The following is a 15,539-nucleotide window of genomic DNA, read 5'->3' as shown; positions in this document are numbered from 1 at the left end:
CGGCTACGGGAACCCACCCCTTGCGCCGGATTAGGAGGAAACGCATCGAGGGAGGCCGGCGACGAGAGACGCTTCCGAGCTCGGGCGGCGACGGCGGCGAGCACACGGCGAGCGACGGCAGCAGTCGGGGCGGCGCCAGCTAGCTACTAGGGTACTACTCGAGCGGCTACTCAAAGCTAAGGAGAAGAGATGGAGCGAGGAGGGAGAACGGAGGGATGCACTACCATGCGGGACGGGGCGCAGTGACGAGGGGCCGACGGCGCGGGAGTGATCTCTCCGGCCTCAGGCCGGGGAAGAGGAAGGAGAGGGTGCGTCCGGAGTCCCCTTCCGCGTCCTAACGCGCACCGACTCCTTCGGCACACGTGACGGCGGCGGTCGGCGAGAGGGACGGCAATGGCGCGGGCGAGAAACGGGGAAGATTGGGAGGGGAAAGAGGAAGGGAGGGCGCCTGGGTTTAAAGGGCGGCAATGTCGATTTGGAAACCGACCTTGGGCGGTCAAGGGAGAGGGCTAGCGCTCGGCGGTCGCGGCCAAAGCGGCGACAGGGGGGATGACGCCGGCGGGAGGGAAAAGGGAAAAAGGGGGGAGAGAAAGGGGGCTTGCCTCCTTGCCACTTTGGGGAAAAGGAGGAGGGAGAGGGAGATGCGGTAGAGGGGGGGGCAAGCTCTGCCTCCGTCCCTTGGAGGCACGCGCGGGGAGAGGCGGGGCCGAGTCGATGACGACGGCGATGACGGCGGGGCGGTTTGGAACGGAGCGGCGACACGGGCGGCAGACGCGGGGCAGGCGCAGCAGGCGCTGACGGCGGCGGCGACTGGCCGGTCGGCCACCACGGCGCGCGCGCGCGGGCGGCGCGGCGATTTGGGCGGCATCGGCGGGAAGCGGCGGCGAAGGCGGAGGGCGCTCAGCTCGGCGTGGCTCACGCGCACGCGTGTGCAGCGCACGGGCAGAGCGGGGGAGAGGGAGAAAGAGAGAGAGATGGGGAGGGAGGGAGAGATAGGCCGAGAGGAATTTGGCCCATCGAACCCGAGGGAGGCAAGATAGACTTTTGCGGAGGGATTTGAGATCTGAGATGGCACGGACACTAGACAACAAGCAAGGAAACATATTTCGCAATTAGGGTTTTTAAGAGATAGTTTTCCCGCTAGGCGCCACGACGGAACGGGCGCTACAACTGATCAACGGCAAGCTCGACTACTTGCCCTCCCAACACAAGACGTCTGGTAGTGGTACTGGTCCGTCCAAGACCATTGCGACGGCCTCCTCTTACTACACACCGACCACGCCGGTGGGCAGCGGCCGCGAAAGAAGACATCGAACACAAGTACGCCGTGTTTGACCCTAGGGATGAACACGGACCGATCCACGGACCTACTTATATGTTAAATAAAAAATAACCCGTGGATTTTCATGTTATGGCTCGGCTTGCCGCGTCGTAAAAATGCAAGTGAGTCAACCGATAAACCCATTAGTAGGTAACCTGCGAGTCAACCCGCGGGTTGCTCACTAATTTTATCTATAAACGGGTTTGCGGGTTAGTCCGCTGGTATCCCTATTCGATCATGCCGTGTCCCACCACTTCGAGGTGTTCATATTAATCCCCGGTTCATATGCCCAAGAGAGAACCAAACAATCGGTTCATGAAACAGACAGCCAAACGTAACGGAGATCGATCCGGATGATTCTGTATGGCCACCGTCGCAGCTCGTCCTACACGTTTCTCATCAAGAACTTGGAAGTGGGAGATCTTTCCTCCGAGAAGGAGAGGCTGCAGGAAACAATCTCCAGCCTAAGGCCGGATAATTTTGGTTCGATCATCCAATATTCCAATATGGTGTGTACTGGTGAGGAGCACTTCATGTGCAATGCCAAAGAAATTTTATTATTGGGTAATCAATAATCCTTTCCTACTAGATTAATGTCTTGTTTGGAAATTAAACTTAAAATTCCAAGAAACAACTAATGAGAATCTAAAAATACAAGATTATTTTTCTTCAGATTATTGGACTGCACCCAAGCATCCGAAGACAGCGCCCATCGATTTTTTTAAAAAAGAATTTCTTTTTAATTTTTAATTTTAAAAATAAATCATACCGAGACTTATTTTTTAAATCTAAACCTTTTAGCCATGCTAGAAAAATTGACATAGCAAAATAACGTTGTCACGCCACACTAACTATTATCATACCAGTATTATTTTACCACGCCACTTTGTCATGGCAACGTTATTTCGCGATATGGCGGGTCAGCGTTGTCTTGCCACGCCAATTACTTTAGGCGGGATGACGTGATAAAGAAGTTCAGATTTAGAAATAAATTTGAAGATGGTCTATTTTTCAAATTAACAATTATATAAAGTTAAAAAATAATAAAAATTCCTCCCCACCGAGCCTTTTTTTCCCCTTTTCCTAAGCACCCTACTACCCTTTTCCTAAACCGACGGCACCGATGAGTCGATCAAGATCGCCACGCCTCGATCCCGTCGAACCCTTCGGCAATAAATACGGCGTCCCATCAAAATCGACTCCACCGATCGAGATCGATCGACGAGTGCGGAGGCGATGGCGGCGGCGGCGGTGGCGGCGCTCCCCGAAGACGTGCTCGCGGAGGTATTCGTCCGCCTCGACCCGCGCTCGCTCGCGGCGTCCCGCGGCGTCTCCAAGGCGTGGCGCGCCGCCATCGACGCCCGCCGCCGCCAGCTGTGCGGGGGCCTCCTCCCGCGCTCGCTCGCCGGGATCTACATCGGCCACCAGTCCACCGCCTCCGCCTCCCGCCACGTCCCGAGGTTCTTCGCCCGCCGCCCCTCCTCCATCTCCGGCAGCCTCCACTTCCTGCCCGCCGTCACCGCCGGCGGCGATATACCCGTACCACCACCCGGCCGCCACGAGATCCACGACCACTGCAACGGCCTCCTCCTCCTCGGCGGCGACCCCGACCCCGACACCCACCGCCCGGCCATCGTCGTCGTCAACCCGGCCACGCGGTGGTGCTCGCCCCCGCTGCCCCCGCGCCGCCCGCCGCGGATGGGCGCCAGCACCTTCCCCGCCGACTTCCTCGCCTACGACCCCGCCGCCTCCTCCCGCTACGAGGTCCTCTCCGTCACCTGCTTCCGCCGCAGATGCAGCGCGTGCAGCTGCTGCCTCCCGCCGCCGGGCTCTGGCACGTCGTCGTCGTCGGGCGAGGAACGCGTCCTCCTGGACGAGTTCTCCGAGTGGCCGCCATCGCTGCAAACCCTAGACGTGTACTCGTCGAGCACCGGGCGGTGGGAGGAGAGGACCTTCCATCGGCAAGGGGAAGCCGCGAGGACGACGATCGCCGACATGCGGATGGATTTTTCAGGTCACAAGTGCAAAGCCGTCTACTGGCAAGGAGCACTCTACGTGCATTACAAAACATATTTTATCATGAGGTAAACCATTTATTACATGATCTCCCTTCGTTTTAAAATTTATTGACTTTTCGCATAATGCTTCATCATTCGTTTTATTAAAAGATATATATAGATAAATACTCTCTCCATCTACTTTTGATGGTCATATTTCCAAATATGAAAAGTTTATTTTTGATAGGCATATTTCAATCCAACAACCTATCATCTTAATGATTTTCTCAAATTTAATGCGTGACTCCCCATTCTTCCACACATGATTGGCTACATGGGCATTGAGAAATGTAAATATTAATGAATCGCTTATTTACAAGGAATTACTAGTAACATGTTTAAATGGATGATAAATATAATTACTTATTCTTGGTCTGTGTGTCAAGATGAAATATGTCTATCAAAAGTATATGGAGGGAGTATTGTTTATTTTGTTATGACCTGCTTTTTCATTAAGAAAAAGTAATCTTAACTTATACTTTTAGATATTTATACTAAATTTTTGAATAAGTCAAATGGTCAAACGCGGTATAAAAAGTTAACAGCCTTATACATTTTGAAAAATAAGGTACTCTCTTCATCCCAGAATATAAGAAGTTTTAGAGTTAGACACGATTATTAATAAAGTAAGTAGAAGTGAATGGTGAAGGGTTGTGATTGGTTAGAAAGAGAATGTTGGTGGAGAAATTGTTAAATTTTGAGATAAATCGTGATGGCTAAAAGTTGTTATATTTTGGGATGGAGAGAGCAGTATATTACATCCTCTATTATATTAGTGAAACAAAAATGTTATTACTCAAGTTATGGGTGATTTGTTGATATCATATTTTCTTTCGATTATTTGATTCTGCAGGTTTTCCTTGTCAGATGATAAGTACCAAGTGATTAAAATGCCAACGGTTAGGTCGAATGGCCACTCGCATTTCTGTCTAGGGAGGTCAGAGAAGGGCGTGTACCTTGCATTGATCACAAAGCCACGCTCGCTTCAGGTTTGGGTTCTCAACGAATCGTGCGACGAAATGGAGTGGGTGCCGAAGCACGAAAACAACCTCGATTCCGTGTTTCCCCGGCAAACTCGCCGCCGATGGATGCTCTTGCAAGATCTTGATAAGAAGGACAGTACTACATTTCGCAAGGAACATGACGAAGAGATCGATTTCGAATGGAGCTCCGACGGCGACGATGACAGCGATCATCGCGGTAATGTTCCTGAGTACAGGCTCCCAGCAACGATCTTCCAGGGATACCATGGAAACGTTGATAATAATGCCCTCGGATTTGGTAATTTTCCACAACCGCCGATCCCAATGTTCTATCATGGATACCATGGGAACATCGATGTTCTCGGATTCCATCCGTACAAGGAGATTGTTTTCTTATGTGAAGCGATGCAGACTGGACTAGCCTACCATTTGAAGACCTCAAAGATGGAGATCTTGGGCAAGTTACCTCTGGTCAGCAGCTGCGAGGAAATTTTATCCAACAAAAGTTTCACCGGTGTGTCTCTTCCATATACACCGTGCTGGATGTGATGGTGCTTGAGAAGAACAAATTATTCTGGAAGACACATTGATCGCTCTGCTGCAATATATATACAGGATAATATGTCAAATGGATGATGGATCCATGGTGATCTGGCGAAGATAGCATTTGTGTTTGCAAGATGATTGAGCTGCGAAACAAAAATGCCTGCTCACTTTGGAGTTCTGATCAAGCCGTTCTCTTTTTTTAATATAAAAATTGTTTGCTACTATCAAATAACCGTTCAAGCTGTCTTAATCTAGTTCCGTTTCTTCTTTATGTTTCTTGTAAGCTATCTTAATTTAGTTCCGTTTATTTCTTTTAATACTATCAGCATTTTAGGAGTATAATCTGATTTGCGACGATAAATCTTGTTTTCCCCCTTCCTAATGGGTAATTTTTAGGAGCGACATGTTTTGTTTATATATATAAATTATTATTTCTTTTTCTAGGTAATGTATATCTTGTTTTGCTTATAATATGTTCTGGAAACGATGATTTCGCAAGACCAATTCATTGTTTTACACAATGCCATAAGGATTTGGCACTGATGCGATGAGAGACAAGAAATGGTTACTCCATCCATTCTAAAATATAGCAAGTTAGCAATATAAAGCTCTTATCATGATTCGTAGTATTAGCATGTATCACATCTTGTACTAGTTTGCTATATCTTGGAACAAATTAAAGAGGGTGTGTATTTGCCATGGTGACAATGCAATCAGTAGAAATGGAGATAAGAATTATGATGTAGACATGTTTTTTCCTGGCTAGTCGACTCATTTCCTTCCATCGGTTTAATTTTGTTTACTATCATAATTTAAAGTAAATAATGATTCAATCTGGTGATTTAATAATTAAAAAAAGTCCAAGCATATAAGGGAATATGAAGCGGTCACAGTGCGGTGAGGTGGCGTTTGGCCTTATCTCGCCACCTTGGAGATTCTAAGCCACGTTGGCATGGGTTGTGCCCTAGTGAGGAGCGCGAGCCTTCACTTGGACATGCGAACCATGTCAAAAATTATCAGATTTTTTCAATAGGAAGGTCCCTTCTTGAACTTCCTTTGCCGATGTCGTCAAAGCTTCAACCAAATCTAACAAAGTAGACGAAGCGAGTGAAGGGAGATCCCGCTGCCATCGTCGTCGAGTTGTCGTCGCCTCCTCTGGAGGCCAAATCCGGTTAGCTCAGTGACACGGAGTGGCCACCGCCGTCAACTTCGAGATGTTGCTGCCGCCATCGTCGAGCTGCCCTTGCCGCCATCATTGAGCTAACACCACTACTGTCCGAGGCCCGATCCGGCAAACCACGTGCCAAATTTGCACGAGGTGGGAGGGGAGGGGGTAGACAACAGCGCCCCATCAAGGAGTTGGATAGGTGTGGTGCCGGCGGAAGGTAGAGGGAGACTGGCGCCCTACGGAAGGTAGAGGGAGACTGGCGCCAACGCTGGAGGAAGAGTTGCGCGACGAGCGGTGGGGGAGAGCGTGACAGGGATGACTAGGAGGATGGGTGGGTGAATGTTTTTTTTCTAATTTTTAGGGTGTTTGGTGTAAAATATTGGATTGCCTGCAAATTACAAAATATGAGCTAAAATAGGAAATAGCAAGGCCTGATATGCAAAATTGAAACACGTCTAGAGCTACTTTGCACTGTGGGGAAAAATGATTTGAGAACCCGTGTATTTATCCTAATAGCACTATGAGGTTACTCGTAGTAATATCTTGTACTGTGAATGGCCTAAAAGCACTTTCATCACAGCCCACTGTAAACTTAGTTTCTTCCCTACATTTCTAGATACTAGCCTCCCTACATTTCTAGATACTAACCAAGAGCCTGTGTGTTGCAACGAAAAACAAATTGAGTTTCTAGCTTATTAATTCAATTAAACATATATTTAGTGCTAGTAGTACTCTTATGATTCCTGTTATTAAATAAGTAGGTGGTTTCGAAGATTGCAGATTGCCAGTGGTGAAACGGGAGAACACTCGTTGGAGGATAGTGTAATAGTATAGATTTTTAGGCCCAAACATCAATGGTAGAGGTGGTGTGGCAGAACGGACACCACCACTACTAACATTTTAAGTGGTAAAGAAGTAGTATTGCTATAATTAATCCATGAAATGCCATTGACAAGCGTCTAAGTCCCAGAAATGCCATCGGCAAGTGTGAGTTCTAAGAAATGTCATCGTACAAATGATTTTGTCCCAAAAATACCATCGCCGTTAGGGTTCCATCTATTCCGTGCCGTTAAATACACTGTTCATCCTATAGAACTTAACGGCACGAAATGAACGGAACCCTAACGGCGATGGCATTTTTAGGACAAAATCGTTTGTACGATGGCATTTCTTGGAACTCACACTTGTCGATAGCATTTCTAGTACTTAGACGCTTGTCAATGGTATTTCATGGATTATCTCTTGCAAAATTTATGAAGAGCCAACAGTGAAATGGAAGAGTACTCATTAGAGGGTGATGTAATAGTATAGATTGTGAGGCCCAAACATAACATCAGTGGTAGGGTTGGTGTGGCAAAATAAACACCACCACTACTAATATTTTAAGTAGCGTAGATTTCTGATTTTCTGACAACGAAAAATGATTTTATTTAATAAATAAAACGATTTAACCAGACTACTGCTGAATACTCAATGGGACTTGCAATGTTCCGATCATGGACGTGCCTACATTCATTCACAGCACTAACAGTAAAACCATTTTGTAGGTTTCCATGATCGGCACGTCCATGATGGCATGATAGCAATGTAGGCACGTCCAAAATAAACTGCCTCTTCTGACAATCTGAATTTCTTAGGTTTTCATGAATAAGTCTCTGTACTGGCAAAAGGTAGCCGTTCTTAAGAAGGCCAGTAGATGCCTGGATTAGCATCACGCAGCAATAATATGTTCAAGAACTGCAGCTACACTTGTATTTCAAGAATAAGAAGAAAGCATGGCGTTCAGCAAAATTGTCAAAACAATATCAGCTGGATGAAAAAGAGGGACTGATCATTCCATGCACACATTCTAGTCCAGAAACAGATTGGAGTACAAGTAACTAGGGTGGATATGGCTTACAAATTCAGTATCAAAACAATCAGTATCAGTTACAAAAGTGTGATGCCCAAGGCAAACACGTCTCACCCTGCAAGCATATAAAACCCCAAGAAGAAGAAAAAAAAGACTGTAGCAGAGACGGATGGTACTATACCCACCAAGCATTGGAGATTATATACTCGCACAACATTGAGCTCAGAAAAAAATGATGATATATCTTCTAGCACTTCAGTAGAGACTAAAGAATGAGATGTATATTGAGGCAGAGTAACATGAATGAAGAGTGTGTAGCAAGCCAAGAATGTGGATTCTACATGGCTAGAATTAACCAGAAAATCAGGGAACCAACCAACACTCTTACATGGAGAGGGGCAGCAATAATCTTCTCTCTCTTTTCTTAGCAAGCTTTCTCTGCCTCAAAATGTAAAGGCCAGCAGGAAGAAGAATACCGAGTGAGATAATAACAGCGGACAGCCAGAAGTGCCTGAAGTACAACGTCATGTACGATGATATTATCAGAAAGCAACACAGCAAGCCCCATGAGACTGCTCCAATTATGTCACGCCTGCAGAACAGAGAAGCAGAGCCATTTTCAGTTCATTGAGGTGGTAGTGCAGTTGCGTTTGATCGAGGAGCGACTCACATGGAGGAAATCATTTTGGATGAATACAAGATAATATTTTGTTTTGCACGATTTCATGATACATCGAGAGAACTATTAGCTTCTGACTTGAAACCATTTATAACAAGATAAGGTGGTCTGCTAGCAAATTTTGGGGCTTGAATCCATTTATAACAAGATAAAGTGGTCTGCTAGCAAATTTTGGGGTTCGTATTCAAGAAACAGCAAACAAATTTAGCAGAGCACACGGCACATTCTCAGAACCTTATCACTGCGGAACACTGACCACCACTCATCAGAACCAAGTAAAGAAACTTGGAAACACGCTCAGCGAAAACACATTAGCACGTGGTCCTTCGAAAGGTACCAAAATTTGGTAACTGAGATGCCAAACAATGGCGCCTCACAACTTCGCAAGTTAGAATTATCAATACCCCTGGTACCTTGAACAAGGATGGTAAAGAACTAGAACTTCACTAACAAATTATTTTCACTCCCACAACCACAAACCAAATCCAGAGGAAAGAGCACCTCAATGTCTTAAGGAAGATCCACTAGAGTAGACTTGATGATTTAGCAACTGCTGCAAACTTCCTTCTGTACTACTAATGTTATTGAATCCAAATTTATAAAACAGCAATGCTTGCTCGCATAAAAAAACAAGCAGCCATATCGTCCACCAGGTTACAACTAGGGAGCAAATCGCATTACTACCAATCAAGAACACTAACTTAGCCCAGTGCGACTTCGAACCAAACCCTAGCTTAGAGACAAAGCCTACCGGGGGAGCCCGAGATCTGATTATGCCAATTGCCACAGAATAAAACTGGGAGTCCTAATTACGGTTGAGTTTGCAGAGAATGGAGAGTGAGGCGAGGGGGGATTTTTTACTTGTGTTGGGATCGGATCTGGTAGTCGCGCAGCTGCTCAACCAGCTTCGACCGGGTTATCATCGCAGATACCCCAGCCGCCGCGGCCGCCGCCGACGCCGACGACTTCGCCACGGCCGCCGACGCCGCCGCCGCCTCCTCCTCCTCTTTACGCCGGCGGCAACTCCGGTTGTTCTGGGTGCTTTCCCGGATCTCCCGGTGATCGGGGCGCCGGAGATTGGGTCGATTTGGGGTTGGAATTTGGAATCTGCCTGCCACGCCGCGCGATGGGTCGGAGGGTAGACGGGGGAAAAGTCGTTCAGGCCGTCCGCAGACGACCACGAGGGAGATTGCAAAAAAAAAAAGAAAAAAGAAAAGAAAGATAAAACAACAGATCGAAATGTGCCCTTACTTATTACTCTCTCCATTCAAAAACAAATGCAGCCATGAGCCCATGAGTTTTCGTGTCCAACTTTAATCATTCGTATTATTTAATTTTTTCTTTGAAAAACCTAAAGAAAACATAAGTCACACGTAAAGTACTATTCATATTTTATAATCTAATAACAATAAAAAATACTAATCATAAAATAATTTTAAATAAGACGGACAACGGAAACTTATGGCTGTGCTTATTTTGGGATGAAGGGAGTAGTATAATGCAGTGCTTGTACCGCAATCAATTTCCAAAAACTTTTTTTAACGTTGTACCCTTATAAGCATATTAGTCGCAGTATATTACTCCATCCATCCCAAAATAAGTGTAGTTTTGCGTTGTTTACGTTAAACGTTTGACCGTTCGTCTTATTTGAATTTTTTTTATGATTAGTATTTTTATTGTTCTAAAATAGTATTTTATGTGTGACTAGTTTTTAAATTTATTTATAAATTTTTCAAATAAGACGGACAGTTAAACGTTGGACACGGATAACCACGGCTGCATTTATTTTTGGGACGGAGGTACTACTAGTTAGTATGTAAAAGAAATTATCTACTCGTCCTATAAATATTGGTATTTTCTTTGACCAAATATATTTTGTCGTTGGACAGACTAATACTTTCGAAGTCAAATATACTTTGACCAGGAGTACTATTATGTTTGATAGGTACTCCGTAGTGTTTTATATACATGTGTCTATAAACATACAAACATATTGTATCTCTATGGAACGACCACCCTAGAGCATGAGCCTAGTTTTAGAAAATCCACAAATCATGTGTGTTTATAAACATAGACATAAAGATCTGAAATACACCTACAAATCCACCATCTCGGTGAAGAGATGGCTTCATATATCAAAACTCACTGTTGGGTGTATCTAAAAAATTGCCACAAGTTTGTTGAGTCAAACTATAGTACAATTGAAATGTAATTATATTATAACTATATTGCAACTGCATTATAACTACATTAAAAGTACATTATAACTATGATATAACCTATGCAGAATTTGCATTCAACTATGGTTCGATTAGTTAGCATTGGGATCTTACGCGTGACATGTGTAAAAATTTCTTTCTTAGCAATTTTTTTCCTTCGTGTAGAAATCTCAAGGTAATCCGATGATCAAAAATCTGAAAGTTTTGGAGGGAAAAAAAAACTTGTGAAAGTTTTCTAGCAAATCCGTTCACTGTTTTGCGTGTGATAATGTGCTTACACATTCTTATCTATGATTATCTATGTTTGACTTTTCTTAATGGGCATGTACTTAATGGTGTTGCTGTTTTTTATGATTGATATTTCACCATTATTCAATAACTTGAGTTGAGATGTAGTACTGTATTTGAGAGTGCAGTGGCAAGGTTTCAATCTCAAGGTCCTGTATTTAATTTTTGACATGCTCATATTTTTTTTAATTATTTAATAACCAAGTTTCTCCTTGTCCACATTGTTTAATAACTTAAGCCATGTTGTTGGATCAATTTGCAAAGGATTACATGTTCCCTTGACGTTAAACTAGCCCACTCGCTAGTGTTGACATGCGATAAGACAGAGGAACGCCAACAAATCCTCCTTCCTGGGTAAGTAACAACCATCAATATTCAGTAAGCAACTAACCTCCCTCAATAAGGTTGTGTTCTTTTCAGCAAGTTCCCAACTCGCCTCCCTCATTTTTCGCATGCTAGACTTCAATCTCATGTGATGTAAGGGTGAGAAGAGGGGATGACCGAGGATTGCCTCAAGATCCAAGTAGTCTCATTACTTCTTATATTGTTAATACTTATTACATGGTGAAGAACGTGTCAGAATAGACATGGAATCCCCGGTCGGTCTCGATCATGACCCAACTAACCCAATCCTAGATAATCCCTTGATTCGGTGAGAGGGGAATGGTTATAGGGTGGGGGTGAGAGAGGATGAGCTTGGCAATGTTGGGGGCTCTTTTGAAAAGCTGAATCATCCAAATGAAGGATTAAAAAAAGTAAATATAATATCATGCCTATTCTATTATTATACTCTATGATTTATAAGTACAACAAAGTTTCAAAACTGTTGTTTGAAGGACACATAGGAAAAACAACTCAATATAAAAAGAAAATTTAATGTGAGAATTTTTGCTTATTTTCCTAAACAATAATCTAGAGTAGCTTATTTCATATAAAGTTTAATGGGGTTTATATATAGGGATCAATTATCTATTCCAGGGAGGACCATAATTTAGAGGAGAAGTCCGGAAAGCGGCCGAAAGCTCGACGATACTCGATAGGCACGAAAACACAGTGGACAGAGGCACAGCATCCTGACCGCCAAATGCCATTGAGACTTGATATTACTGAAAGCATTTCCACGTTTTAGAGTGTTATTAAAGTGTGATATGCCATATGTTTAATTTTCGTATGCACTGAGAAAAAAACCATTAATTTGAATACACAATATAAATTGTTTATTTGAATTTTAGAGATGAGCATGTTGATCGTCACCGTCTTGCCATCATTCCCAATTTTCTTTTTTAGAACTACTCTTTTAAACTACTACATCTATTTTTTAATATATGAGCATACGATGCTGTAGAGTTTTTAAAATACGTTTAACTATTTGTATTATATATATATATATATATATATATATATATATATATATATATATATATATATATATACATTTAACTATTTGTATTATTTATTATTGATTTTTTTTATAAACATTTAACTATTTATGTTATTTAAAATCTTAAAATACTTAAGTCGTGCTTAAGAAACAATGAAACATTTAACTATTTATGTTATTTAAAATCTTAAAATACTTAAGTCGTGCTTAAGAAACATTTAATGATAAATTAAGTAACAATGAAATAAATGTTATCATTAAATGTTTCTTAAGCACGACTTAAGTATTTTAAGATTTTAAATAACATAAATAGTTAAATGTTTATAAAAAAAATCAATGGTGTCGTATATTAAAAACCAGAGTTCAATCCATCCAACATCATTTCCTATAGCACTCGACAAATTAATCAATTAAGCAACGAATTGCATGCACTTCGATCATGGAAGCACACCACACCTAGCTACTAATACTACTAGTACCGATCATGTCTGCCGCCGCTCGCATGGGCTCGCTCACGGCGACGGCCTACCGGCGGAGATGATCACCGGAGCCGGTGGCGTGGACGGTGTCCGAGGGTGGATGCAGCCGTCGGCGATGTCGGGGCCCACGGCGCGGAGGCCCCCGCAGGCGGTGTACATGGCGAGGAGCGCGGTGGCGTTGTTCGCCCCCGCGGCGGCGAGCTGCGGGTCGGCCAGCACGCGGCAGAGGCAGCTGGGATCGCCGCCGGCGAGGTCGACGGATGCCACCACCGGCTCGCAGCACTCCGCGGTGGGGGCGTCGGTCCGGCAGTACCGCGCCACCTGGTCGGCGAGGTTCACCGGGTCGCACGCCGCCTCCGACATGTCCCCCGTCTCCGCCATCACTGGCCAAGCAACACGAGAAGAATCAGGAGAGAGAGAGAGAGAGAGAGAGAGAGAGAGAGAGAGAGGATCAATGGATCGAGGTGGAAGGCGCAAACCTCCGCAGGCGGTGGCGAGGCGGGAGTCGACGGGGCGGCGGCCGCCGCAGGAGGCGTAGAGCGCGAGGAGGCGGGTGGAGTTGAGCCCACCGCCGATGACGAGCTGCGGCTCGGCCGCGGCGGCGCAGAGGCAGCGGAAGCCCGCGTCGAGGTGGACCGCGTAGCCCACCGTCTTGCAGCACTGCTCGTTGGGTGGCGCGCCGCCGCCGCCGTCGTCCGCGTCGGCGGCGGGCAGGCAGTGGAGCGCCAGCTGGGTGGCGACCGTGTCGAGCTCGCACCGCGCCTCCACCGCGTTCTCCTCCCACGGCGGCTGCGGGGCCTGCGCCTCGGCGACGCCCGCGGCGACGAGGAGGAGAGCGACCAGGCCGAAGTGGTGGCGGTGGCAGCGATCCGCCATGGCGCTCGCGAGTCGTCCAAGTACGTGGCGATTCTTGCCGCGAAGATGTAGCTCTTGTGTTTACGTTGCGAGGTGCGGCGCGGTGCGGCGCGCGGGACACGCCTGCAACCTAACTAGAGAATGGTGATTAGCTCACGGTATTTTGCCCTCGGAATGGAAAACTTGTGCGCTCCTCTCGGAGTTGAGAAGAGTTCCGAGCTGCTCTGAACGTTCGGATCGGTATCGGACGGTTTCCGCCTCAAGACCTCCTCAGCGGGATATGGGCACAAATTTAGACAATTTGACCTTTTACAAAAATTAATTTTACAAATAAACCGTGATAAAAAATTATTTTAAAAGTGATCCTTTTGTTTAGTGCCAAATCATATGACGCTGAATTTAGACATATCAGCGTCACGTCAACTGGCGCTGAATACCGTGCCACCGCGGATGGGAGGCTGAGTCGGCGTGCCAACGTGCATTCATCCCGTGCTATTTGACGCTGAGGTGTCTAAATTCAGCGCCATATGATTTGGCGCTGAATAAAAGAGTTATTTTTTAAATAGGTTTTGACCACGGTTTATTTGTAAAATTAGTTCTCGCAAAGAGTTAAATTGTCAAAATTTGTAGGGACATGGGTGGCAAACTGGCAATTATTCCATGGGCTTTTTGTGCGACAAGTGTTGCCAGTTAGACGAGCCGGCCCAGCCCATCATCCAGCTCTTGCATGTCAGGCCCTCAGGCTGGGCTTCCAAGGACGACATCTTTAGTCTCATCGTTAGGCTTAGGTTTATACTTAGTACTCCCTCCGTCCCATTATAAGTGCAACCATAAGTTTTCGCGTCCAACTTTGATCGTTCGTCTTATTTGAAATTTTTTTATAGTTAGTATTTTCGTTGTTATGAGATGATAAAACATGAATAGTACTTTACTCGTGACTTATGTTTTTAAATTTTTTCAAAAAATTTTCAAATAAGACGGACGGTCAAAGTTGGACGCGGAAAACCATGGCTGCACTTATAATGGGACGGAGGTAGTATAAGCTAAAATTTAAATTTAAAATTGATTTTGTAATTTCTTTATCTTATTTTATATCGCAGTATTTGCTTCTTCATCGATAAGAACACATACATGGATAAAATCCTCGTATTTTTTGTTGTTACAAGCGGTACCAAATAAACGAAACTACGTGGCCACCTTAATGGCAGAATCAGGGTTTCCCAAATCGCCGGGGCCGGGGTTACCGCGCCCCGGCGGTAAGCACGGTTACCGCGCGGTAACCACGGTAACCGCGAAAAACCGTATAAAACCGTGCAAAATTTTTCAAAAATTTAAATTATTTTTTAAATTTATTTGAATTTAAGGAGGTTACCGCGGTATTTATATTACCGTACCCCCGCGGTAAGCCCGGTAACTGCGCGGCGGTAACCGCGCAGTTACCGACGGTAAGTTAAACCCTGGGCAGAATTCCGCCAGGTAGGATGGTTTTGGCTCTTTTCTGGCAACTCAATAATTTTGCGGGAAGTTCGTTTATTCCGCAAATCAACACAAACTTATCTAGATTCTCCATTTCGAGAAAGAACATTAATTTAGCCTTTGACAGTTTGACTTCATATATATGTTCCCCGTTTGATACAGCTCTAGCTCTCAACTCCAACTTATCTAGAGCCGGAGCTGTGCCAAACGGTCTAGATTCTCCATTTTTTAAAGT

At 45.0% G+C, this 15,539-nt stretch overlaps 1 protein-coding gene across 1 annotated transcript; it reads left to right on the top strand.

The window, feature by feature from the left end:
* The first annotated feature begins 2,524 nt into the window (after nt 1-2,524).
* Nucleotides 2,525-5,348, top strand: LOC9267467 (uncharacterized). Its single transcript, XM_015774123.3, has 2 exons — nt 2,525-3,405; nt 4,232-5,348. The coding sequence occupies exons 1-2, from the start codon at nt 2,558-2,560 to the stop codon at nt 4,908-4,910; spliced, it is 1,527 nt and encodes a 508-aa protein (XP_015629609.1). The 5' UTR covers nt 2,525-2,557; the 3' UTR covers nt 4,911-5,348.
* The last annotated feature ends 10,191 nt before the right edge of the window (nt 5,349-15,539 follow it).

Source organism: Oryza sativa, chromosome 3, assembly GCF_034140825.1.
Source record: "Oryza sativa Japonica Group chromosome 3, ASM3414082v1".
Lineage (NCBI taxonomy): Eukaryota > Viridiplantae > Streptophyta > Magnoliopsida > Poales > Poaceae > Oryza > Oryza sativa.
Note: the sequence above shows the minus strand (reverse complement) of the source record. Positions and strands in the feature narration are given on the sequence as shown.

What these genes read in the sequence shown, in the direction of transcription:
- LOC9267467 (XM_015774123.3), top strand. Translation starts at nt 2,558, where the DNA reads ATGGCGGCGGCGGCGGTGGCGGCGCTCCCCGAAGACGTGCTCGCGGAG. An exon ending in AAAACATATTTTATCATGAG is followed by an intron (nt 3,406 to 4,231) that starts GTAAACCATTTA and finishes TTGATTCTGCAG; the next exon opens with GTTTTCCTTGTCAGATGATA.